The 11,711-nt window shown below is 38.8% G+C and overlaps 1 protein-coding gene across 1 annotated transcript; it reads left to right on the top strand.

Annotated features, from left to right (window-relative positions):
- The first annotated feature begins 5,364 nt into the window (after nt 1-5,364).
- On the top strand, nt 5,365-8,559 carry LOC117530087 (prolactin-releasing peptide receptor-like). Its single transcript, XM_034193021.1, has 2 exons — nt 5,365-5,515; nt 7,841-8,559. Exons 1-2 carry the CDS (start codon nt 5,365-5,367, stop codon nt 8,557-8,559), a joined length of 870 nt encoding a protein of 289 aa, XP_034048912.1.
- Nucleotides 8,560-11,711: the final 3,152 nt, after the last annotated feature.

Here is an 11,711-nt window from a genome sequence, read left to right as displayed (position 1 = left end):
TTTAAACAGTTGGCTTTAAACATTTCTTTAAATCAGAAGAGAACTTAAGAGCACATACCTTCACCAAAACTCACAATGTGCCACCTAACTTTGTTAAAATTGAACATTTATTCATCCACGCCACTTGTTCCGGTTGTGGTAACAGCAGACCAAGGAGCTCATAATCATCCCATACCTCCCTATCTTCGGCCAAGTCCTGTGAGTCTTCCCTGGGGGATCCCGAGGTGTTCACTAGGCAGCTGGGAAATATATTTCCTCCAGCATATCCTGGTTCTTCCCTTGGTCTCCTCCCAATTGGCTGTGCCTGGAAGTCCTCCCTAGGGAGACAACCAGGGTTATCACTGGATGTCCAAACCATCTCAGCTGGCTCCTTTCAATGTGAAGAAGCAGTGGCTCTACTCAGTCACCCCCCCATATAGTTGAGAGTGTAATCCTGGATACCTGATGGAGGAATCTCATTTCCGCCACTTGTATCTATGATCTTATTCTTTCGGTCATTACCCAAAGTTCATGACCATAGGTGAGAGGATAGGAGTGTAAATCAACTGGTGAATTGAGAGCCTCCCTTTCTGTCCTCCTCCAAAAATTTTACATTTCTTGGCTAAAAATCTGCATCTTTTGGGAAACTCAACTTATTTCCCAAAGTAAGCATATATCTATAATGCCTCTGTATCCTACTGGAAGACTTGGCCAAGGATAGGGAAGTGTGGCCTGAGGTGCTTGTTCTACTGTCAGCACGACCTGAGTTTGATCAATTTTACATGAAGCAAAGCAATGAAGCAGTGTTTGTTTATAATATGCTTGTATTTGGGGTTTTAGTTTTTCAATTGTGTTAAATTGTGTGGGCTTAATGCTTTATTATTTGGAACATTTTGAATGTTTTACCTTAATGTTATAGAAAGAAAGGCATATTATTATTTTTATTATTATTATTATGGTAGGGATTTATTGCTAAGCATCCTCCGGTTGATCCAGGTCCAAGTCTGCACATAATGAAATTCTTCTATAAACCAAATTTTGTCCTGAAACAGCTCCTTCTAAAATAATGTCACTGAGAGTGATTTCTGATCTCTGCCTTTCTCTGAGAGAGATGAGCTAGTCTACTGCTTCTGATACTCTTCTCTTGAATGTGTGACTTATGGGCGTGGCAAGCCATGTCCACTTTACAGGTAAAGTCACCCACCCAAACAGGTTATTTCTTCAGTACCAAAGTTTTTACTATTTATTTGCTGGCTTAAAGGATGGTTCACCTGGGAACCTGTTTAAAATACCCGAAAAGGTGTATATTATGATGCCTCTAATCATCCCAGTGATTACTTCCTCAAATACTTGTGCTGTAGTCATTACTCAAAAGCTGTGACATTTATTTGATGCCATTTCTAACAATGGAAGCGTAACTGTTGCCCGATGTTCATGCATTCTTCACTGAAAAAGTCACTTTGTTTTTTTAACAAAATGTTAAGTGCAAAACACATAACTGAATCATTGAAAAGTTTGAGCTTTAAGGGAAATGGAGTTATTATGGTTGCTATGGAAATTGAGTTATGACAAACAGATGTCTAGATTAGACAGCACATGATGCCTTTGTAGAGACATTTTTAACTATTCCAATAGACAGTGGGTGATGTTACGTGATCACTTGCGTACAGTAGTGTTCAGAATAATAGTAGTGCTATGTGACTAAAACGATTAATCCAGGTTTTGAGTATATTTCTTATTGTTACATGGGAAACAAGGTACCAGTAGATTCTCACAAATCCAACAAGACCAAGCATTCATGATATGCACACTCTTAACGCTATGAAATTGGGCTATTAGTAAAAAAAGTAAAAAAAAAAGGGGGCGTTCACAATAATATAGTAGTGTGGCATTCAGTCAGTGAGTTCGTCAATTTTGTGGAACAAACAGGTGTGAATCAGGTGTCCCCTATTTAAGGATGAAGCCAGCACCTGTTGAACATGCTTTTCTCTTTGAAAGTCTGAAGAAAATGGGATGTTCAAGACATTGTTCAGAAGAACAGCGTAGTTTGATTAAAAAGTTGATTGGAGAGGGGGAAACTTATACACAGGTGCAAAAAATTATAGACTGTTCATCTACAATGATCTCCAATGCTTTAAAATGGACAAAAAAAAAAAAAAAAGACGCATGAAAGAAAATGGAGAAACAACCATCAAAATGGATAGAAGAATAACCAGAATGGCAAAGGCTCACCCATTGATCAGCTCCAGGATTATCAAAGACAGTCTTGAGTTACCTGTAAGTGCTGTGACAGTTAGAAGACGCCTGTGTGAAGCTAATTTATTTACAAGAATCCCTCGCAAAGTCCCTCTGTTAAATAAAAGACGTGCAGAAGAGGTTACAGTTTGCCAAAGAACACATCAACTGGCCTAAAGAGAAATGGAGGAATATTTTCTGGACTGATAAGAGTAAAATTGTTCGTTTTGGGTCCAAGGGCCGCAGACAGTTTGTGAGACGACCCCAAAAACTCTGAATTCAAGCCACAGTTCACAGTGAAGACATTGAAGCATGGTGGTGCAAGCATCATGATATGGGCATGTTTCTCCTACTATGGTGTTGGGCCTATATAGCGCATACCAGGTATCATGGATCAGTTTGGATATGTCAAAATACTTGAAGAGGTCATGTTGCCTTATGCTGAAGAGGACATGCCCTTGAAATGGGTGTTTCAACAAGACAATGACCCCAAGCACACTAGTAAACGAGCAAAATCTTGGTTCCAAACCAACAAAATTGTCTTGCAGATGTGAAGAAATCATGAAAAACTGTGGTTATACAACTAAATACTAGTTATTGATTCACAGGATTGCTATAGAAGCAGTTTGAACATAATAGTTTTGAGTTTGTAGCGTCAACAGCAGATGCTACTATTATTGTGAACACCCCCTTTTCTACTTTTTTTTACTAATAGCCCAATTTCATAGTCTTAAGAGTGTGCATATCATGAATGCTTGGTCTTGTTGGATTTGTGAGAATCTACTGAATCTATTGGTACCTTGTTTCCCATGTAACAATAAGAAATATACTCAAATCCTGGATTAATCTTTTTAGTCACATAGCACTACTATTATTCTGAACACTACTGTATGTCAGTGTGTGCAACAAGTCCAATAAAGAGAGAGAACTTGTGTAGGCACTGTCTTTGAAGAGTTGTTTCACTTTCTTTGGGTGCTTTTCATTTTATCTCACTTATGCCATCATAAAGACCTCTAACTACATTATTTTGATAGTTATGCTCTGGGTTTCACCTTCGCCTGCTTCATGAAGTCACAAAGTCCTTGACTCAAACTTAAAAACTCCTCTGTAGGATGGTGGAGAGAATAATAACCACCACAATGAAAGTGTACTTAAAAACAAATCTCTGTACACACTTTGAAGAAACAGCAATTATAATAAATGTTGGCAATAAAGTATTCACAGCGCTTCACTTTTTCCACATTTTATATATAGTAAATTCATTTTTTTTCCTCTCAAAATTCTACTCACAACACCCCATAATGACATGAGTTTTTTTTCTATTTTGTTTTTGGGTTTTTTTTTGCAAATTTATCAAAAACTACAGCACCACGCGCATAGAGCGCAAACCCCCACCAGCACTAGTTTCCAATTCCACAACGTTTTACCATGAAAAAAGTTCAAAGTCCTGTTAAAAGTGGCTTTTCATAAGCTAAATTAGATGTGATCAAATGTCAGGAGTATGTACTCGTATTTTTAGTTCATGCACTTGAAGTTTTTTTTTTTTTTTTTTTGTAGTGTTGTCAGGTTTTTTTTTTTTTTTTTTTTTTTTTTTTTACTTTTTCAGCTTCTGAATTCTTTTTCAGATAATTTTCACATTACATTGGTTATCTCTGATATGCATGTCATTGCTTTTTGGCACTTGGTTTCTGACTGATAACTGGAATATAGATCATAAACAGACATAAAATTGGAACCTCAATCCAATTTTGGTGGTGTAGGTAAATCCATAACAGAAAAATTAGAGTGTTTGAGGCACTTTTGATAGAGATATAATGCAAAATGTATATCAAAGGAGCTTTTCAATATTAAATTCAATTGTCCACAAAATCCACAATCCAGATCAGATCCAGATCAAACTTTGTGAAGTGATAGCGAGTGCCAGTCTCCAGCTCTGACAGAGTGATCATCAGGTTCTTGGTCACTTCCCTAAGGCCCTTCTCCCCCGATTGCTCAGTTCAGATGAGCGACCAGCTCTAGCAAGAGTCCTGGTGGTGCTAAACCTCTTCCATTAAGATATGATGGGGGTCACTGTGCTCATTGGGACCTTCAAAGCAGCAGAAATGTTTCTGTACCCTTCCCCAGATTTGTGCCTTAATTGAGACAATCCTGTCTCGGAGGTCTACAGACAATTCCTTTGACTTCATGCTTGGTGTTTGCTCTGACATGCACTGTCAACTGTGCGACCTTATATGTAGACAGGTGTGTGCCTTTCCAGGTCATGTCCAATCAACTGAATTTATCCCAGGTGGACTCCACTTAAGCTGTAGAAACATCTTAAGGATGATCAGTGGAAACAGGATGCACCTGAGCTCAATTTTGAGCTTCGTGGCAAAGGCTGTGAATGCGTGATTTTTACATTTTTTATAAAAATAACTTTGCAAAAATCTAAAACAAACAAACTTTTTTCACATTGTCATTATGGTGTATTGTGTGTACAATTTTGAGGAAAAATATGAATTTACTCCATTTTGGAATAAAGCTGTACATAACAAAATGTGGAAAAAGTGAAGTGCTGTGAATACTTTCTGGATGCACCGTATATAAAATACAAGAAAAAAGTCAAACTACAAAGTTACATTTGTACCATAAAATCTGTGATTAAAGACAGATGTTTATTAAAACACAAACAAACACTGGAAATCCAAAATTTCAAAATACCATAAATGGTGCATGTTTTGTGTCACTAATCCATGGCAGGAATTAATCCATGAATAGTTTTAATGTATAATACAATAAATATCATCTGCATTTTTCCATTTGATTTTGAAGTTCTAGTTCTACACTGTAACCATCCTTTACCAGATTGCAGCTAGAAATGTATTTATAATGTGAATAAATTAAATTAAAAAAAATTGATTCATAAAAGTGCTGTAATTCAAAGTGAACCATTTAAAAATTACTTTCACTGCTGCGCAACATGTAGTGTTACAGTTTCTCTGCAGAAATTTGCCTTGAAATAAGATAAGATAAGCACTCAAACAGTATCAGCTATGAATTAATTATATTAAATAACGTGGTGAAGACAAAGTAGAATTTTTACTTTGCTTGTAGCATTTGATTTAAATCATTCTTAGACAGACATCGGTTTAATTTAATTCCCTGGCTGTGATGTCATCTCGATGCTTCTGTCATTTCCAGACTCTCTCTCTTGCTGTCTTGCACAGGAGCAGATGGAACTCATTCAGTGTGGAGGAGTGTGCACAGAATCTCCACACAACAAAAGTCACCTCCATACACAGTGAGGAAGACCACCATACAGGTGAGGCACTGCATGATTTTTATACTAATTTGTGGTATTTATCAATGTTTATTCACATAATACTCGGTCATATGTAGTAGAACAATTCAACATGCAGATCCACCTTGGATTTGCTGTGGCGACCCCAAGTGCAAACAAGGGAGCAGCCGAAGGGACTTACTTTTACATGTAGTAGAAAAATTTTTAATTCATTGACAGAACAAATTAGATAAACAAAAGAGGAACAGATTGTAATTCCACTTGTAATAGTAAACTTGGAATTTTCATATTATGCCTTAAAATGGCAAAGGTGGAAATATTCCTGCAGCACAAATTAACAAAGACAAATATATAATTTAAAAATGTAACAATATTTATTACACTATATATATATATAAAATTTATAGTATTGCATAAAGGATTTAGGCATATTAATAGTGCAGAAAAGCATTTGCATAGTGTAGTCCAACATAAATATCAAATATTTTCACTTTTAAAAAGACATATCAGGATTTGTCCTGCAATTTTTAAGGAAATCAAGCTGTGTTTAATCAGGTTTTTAATCATAATTTTATTATAACAACATCACAAACAACTATTATTTTATTGTTTGGTATCGGGCAGTATACTTGGAAAAAATTTTTTTTATTTTTTTTCTTGGTCATTTATTTGCAAATGAGGTTTGTAATGTGAAATGATTTGTTTCTTTTGTGAAATATTTGTAGAATACAAATATCAGTACTTGTACATTTCTAATTTTATGTTGACACAGTGATTAAACACAGCAATAAATCATGGTTAAAACATGATAAACTGCCCTCTTGGGTGGATAAAACACAATTAACTGCTCTCATGGCTGGTTAAAACATGATTAACTGCCCTCATGGCTGGTTAAAACATGATAAACTGCCCTCTTGGGTGGCTTAAGTGCCCTTCTGGTTGTCAGAACAGAACTGCTCTCTTGGGTGGAAAAACAAACTAAACTGTCGCGGTTGGTTGGAGAATATTGATTCCACTGAAGGCATGCAAGCTTTCCCAGAGATGTGTTGACAAGGTAAAATCAGATTGTGTTCAATAAATTTTGTATGGCCATTAGCTCATATTTTCTGTGTTTTATTATTATTATTTGTAACAGGCTGATGGGCTAATAAACTTTCAATTTACATTTTAGGTTAGGTCAGTTAGATTCATTGTATTTAGTTAATGAAGGACTAAATTGATGGCAAGTAGATAGATAGTAACTTAAATTTTAAGAAATAATTGTTAAAATAAGTCCATTCCATCCATTTAAGTATTCAGTTTTAGACACACTGTTTCTCTCAAATGGTCACATGTCAGTGGGGGCTTCATGGTGATGAGGTGCAACCCTGCATCCTAATGCTGCTGGATGTACGTAGCTACTATAGCAAGCTGTCTCTGAAGTTACCAATATATTACTTAATACTTGTGTACGTATGCAGCCTGGAGCAGGAGTGGTAGCCAAGTGGTTAGTGTGCTTGGTTTCAATGCGGAAGGCTTCCTGCTTCAAACCCCACCCCTGCCACATTTCTCCATCTAATGTGGCACTGTGTCAGGAAGGGCATCCGGTGTAAAACTTCTGCCATCTCAATATGCCGATTCACCTCAGATTTGCTGTGATGACCCTGAGTGAAAACAAGTAGGCAGCTGAAGGGATGTACGAGTGTATGTAGCCTGAAAGTGCTGTTATTAGATAGAGATGCCAGGCAGTCACATTTAAAGCCTAGGCTGAGGAGCTAGCCTAGCTAAGTCTTGCGGGAATATCTTTCTAAAGCTAGCAAGTAAAGTTAAAAGTGGAGTCAGCATTGCATATCTGACCACAGACGGGCTAAGGCCAAAATATGGCCATCGGGTATTCCGAAGACTTTGCGTCCGTCCATCTGTGCTCAGCATAACTCCAGTCCTATTCAAATTCATAGGGAACATTCTTGGGACACAACCCTTGGACAAGTTCAAAGATGGGTAACCTTGACCTATTTTAAGAGGTCAAAGGGTCACATTGTGTTTCCTATTTTTATGCTCATACGGCCGAGGGTATTTGAGCATTGCATTATATTTTATTCTATTTTAAATTTTTAAAATGCTTTGTTTAAAATGCCTTTTAAACTACAGTTAAAATGCACAGTTCAGTTGGAAACACAGATATGGTTGGAATCTTTGCGCCCAATCCCGATGATCCTGGTGTCTAATCTGTGATTGCTGACTTTTGACCCCAATATCTGATCTTTGATCTTGAGTATTGATCTTTGATTGCTGATCTTTAATCCTGATTGCTGCTCTTTGATCATTATTATTCATCTTTGATTGTTGATCTTTGATCCTGAAAAGGAGACTGCTTTTATGAACTTAGTATAGTTTTTAATTTTTTGTTCAACCTTTACTCATTAAATGCTCTGCTCTTGCACTTGTGTTTCAGGTATTACGCCACAGTGCACCCCTTAAAGAAGCGCACCTCTATGGTCACCCATGCTTCTATCCTAACTGGAATTTGGCTGCTGTCATGTGGGCTGGTGGCTCCAGCTGTGGCTCACACCTATTACGTAGAGTTCAAAGAAGAAGGCTTCACCATCTGTGAGGAGTTCTGGCTGGAACAAGAAAAAGAAAGACTGGTGTATGCGTACAGTACCCTGCTGGTCACCTACGTCCTGCTGCTTTCGGCCATTTTCATCTCTTACCTCTGCATTTCCGTCAAACTAAAGAACTGCGTCGCACCGGGCCACAGGACACAAGATCAGTGTGGCGCTCAGCAGGCCCGTAAAAGGAAGATCTTTCGGTTGGTTGCACTTTTGGTGTCTGCTTTCACAGTGTGCTGGCTTCCTATTCATGTGTTTGTGTTGCGAGATATAGACATTCACTTGATTAACAAACGCTACTTCTTACTGATCCAGCTGCTGTGTCACCTGTGCGCCATGACCTCATCCTGCTGCAACCCTTTTCTATACGCATGGCTCCACGGCCGCTTCCGATGTGAGCTGCAGAAGATGTTCAAGCGCCGCCATCGTATAGGAGTGCCTGTTAATCAGGGTGTGACCAGCGTGGTCTTATAATTTGACATTTTAGCGGTGAGTGAGCAGGTCTACCCAACAGGAATGCACTGCCGCGATTGATCATGGTGATGAAATGTCATTTGCAGTCATGATATTGAACCTACTCCAGATAATGACGTTAAAAGAAATGCTATAATGCAAACAACACACGTTAACCTTTAACATCAAACTGGATCAAGAGGTCACCATAGGTCACCTTCAAGTCCAAAGATGAGTTGCATGTTGATTAAAATGGGATATTTCATATTGGAAATATTAGTGAAGAGATAATACTTCATGCAAGAACCAAGTTCTACCAGGTCTGATATGGCAGAACATTGAATCTGGCCTTTGAGCCCACTCAAGGAGTAACATGAGGTCAAGAGTCAACCATTGCCCACCCACTAATGAATTCATATGTCTTCCAGAACACAGGTGGGTCACCGTTGACAGATAGCTTACGTTGGCCTCACGAAGAATATACCTAAAGCACTGTCATGTTATGGGTTCACAAATGGCCACATTGGCCTTTGACCTGAAAAGTAGGTCATAATATAACCATTAGGTCACTGGTCAACAGGGCTTTATGGGTTCCCCTGCCTTTTGTCTCAACAGGACCCACACAGCAGTAAATGCATTTTGAACTTTGACCCAGTCAGTGCGGTTCCACTAGTACAATTCACCTGGTACGTCACAAGCCCCACAAATCCAACAACTATGAAGCAGAAAACTGAAATTGACCATTGATCCAGATCAGAGTCATCCAAAGGCACTGACCCAGTCTCACCTCCCAGGGTGCAGGTGGGTCCAAATGTATACTCAACAAAAATATAAGCGCAACACTTTTGGTTTTGCTCCCATTTTGTATGAGATGAACTCAAAGATCTAAAACTTTTTCCACATACACAATATCACCATTTCCCTCAAATATTGTTCACAAACCAGTCTAAATCTGTGATAGTGAGCACTTCTCCTTTGTTGAGATAATCCATCCCACCTCACAGGTGCGCCATACCAAGATGCTGATTAGACACCATGATTAGTGCACAGGTGTGCCTTAGACTGCCCACAATAAAAGGCCAGTCTGAAAGGTGCAGTTTTGTTTTATTGGGGGGGATACCAGTCAGTATCTGGTGTGACCACCATTTGTGTCATGCAGTGCAACACATCTCCTTCGCATCATCTGTGAAGAGAACACCTCTCCAACGTGCCAAACGCCAGCGAATGTGAGCATTTGCCCACTCAAGTCGGTTATGATGACGAACCGGAGTCAGGTCGAGACCCTGATGAGGATGACGAGCATGCAGATGAGCTTCCCTGAGATGGTTTCTGACAGTTTGTGCAGAAATTCTTTGGTTATGCAAACCGATTGTTCCAGCAGCTGTCCGAGTGGCTGGTCTCAGACGATCTTGGAGGTGAACATGCTGGATGTGGAGGTCCTGGGCTGGTGTGGTTACACGTGGTCTGCGGTTGTGAGGCTGGTTGGATGTACTGCCAAATTCTCTGAAACGCCTTTGGAGATGGCTTATGGTAGAGAAATGAACATTCAATACACGAGCAACAGCTCTGGTTGACATTCCTGCTGTCAGCATGCCAATTGCACGCTCCCTCAAATCTTGCGACATCTGTGGCATTGTGCTGTGTGATAAAACTGCACCTTTCAGAGTGGCCTTTTATTGTGGACAGTCTAAGGCACACCTGTGCACTAATCATGGTGTCTAATCAGCATCTTGGTATGGCACACCTGTGAGGTGGGATGGATTATCTCAGCAAAGGAGAAGTGCTCACTATCACAGATTTAGACTGGTTTGTGAACAATATTTGAGGGAAATGGTGATATTGTGTATGTGGAAAAAGTTTTAGATCTTTGAGTTCATCTCATATAAAATGGGAGCAAAACCAAAAGTGTTGCGTTTATATTTTTGTTGAGTATACATTTAGCTTAATTTAACCTTTGGACTCTGAGACAGAATTTGAAAGGTCACGGGCCAACAACATACCTACTGAGCCATTTGGACATGTCAGGGTGTAGGTGCTTCCCAGTGAACATTTAGTTTGAGTTTTCCTTTGATATTTACAGAAAATTGATTTGGACTCCTACCAAGGGGTCATACAGATCAAGGGTCAACCATAACACACCCACTGGCTCACACAAACAGCCAGGGTACAGGCTGGTCCAAATAAACATTTAGCATATGTTGACCTTTGACATGGTCAGCATGATGTAGGCAAGACATAAGACCTGGTGGTCAACTGAGCTGAGTCCATAGAGAACATTTGTATCTATATAGATATGTAGGTGGTCAACGCAAGCAATAACTGCCCAATTAATACTCTAAAAGTGTACATTTCTCATAGTGTAATCAGCTGTAAAAACTAAACCATAACTATAATCATTCTGTGATGCTTATCATTCAGTGTGCTTTCTGCAAATTCTTGAGATTTAATGCAAATGTAAAATTGCATATGGCACAAATGCATCCATCCAGCTCTCCATTCTCTCACACTCATCCATCAGGTGCATGAGCTACTGGAATGGAATAAATACAATAAAAAATAAAAAAAAATACATGGAAGTAAAAACAATCCCTTTATTCTTCAGATGGCTGTCAGTACATGATAATAGGCAAGATTATTAGTCTTAAATCCAGTTGTCAAACTCGTGACCTGAGGGCAAAACAAAGCCCACAAGCCAGATGAGCATTCCACAGGAGAACTCATACTTCGTAATGGCTGATGACGCCACCCAGTTTGTACTTTTCTGGAGATAATCCAGAAAGGATGTTGATAATGTTCATTGATCGCTCACTGATACTGTTTTTTCTTTTTTTTCTTAAAGGAGCAAATATTCAAGGAGGCTTTCTAAGACAAGTAATCATTTGGTAATATGAGACCACACGTTTGGTCAGACTGAACCCGCTCCATAGGAACCCCAAACTACAATAAACTTAAGTTTGCTCCAGTGCTGGTAATTTCTTGACAGACTTTTTACACTGCTGTGCTGATTTTAAAAGACAATTACCAACACCAATTTACAGAGGAAGACGGAAGTTATATGAATATCCTGTCTGATTGTGTGTACAATAACTCAAAAAGTACAAGTCAAATTTTAATGCAATTTTGCACAGAAATGGTCCTTGAGTCAGGGATGTGTCATTTACATTTACCCACAT

Source organism: Thalassophryne amazonica, chromosome 17, assembly GCF_902500255.1.
Source record: "Thalassophryne amazonica chromosome 17, fThaAma1.1, whole genome shotgun sequence".
Taxonomy (NCBI): Eukaryota; Metazoa; Chordata; class Actinopteri; order Batrachoidiformes; family Batrachoididae; genus Thalassophryne; species Thalassophryne amazonica.
This window is presented reverse-complemented; position numbering and strand designations above follow the sequence as displayed.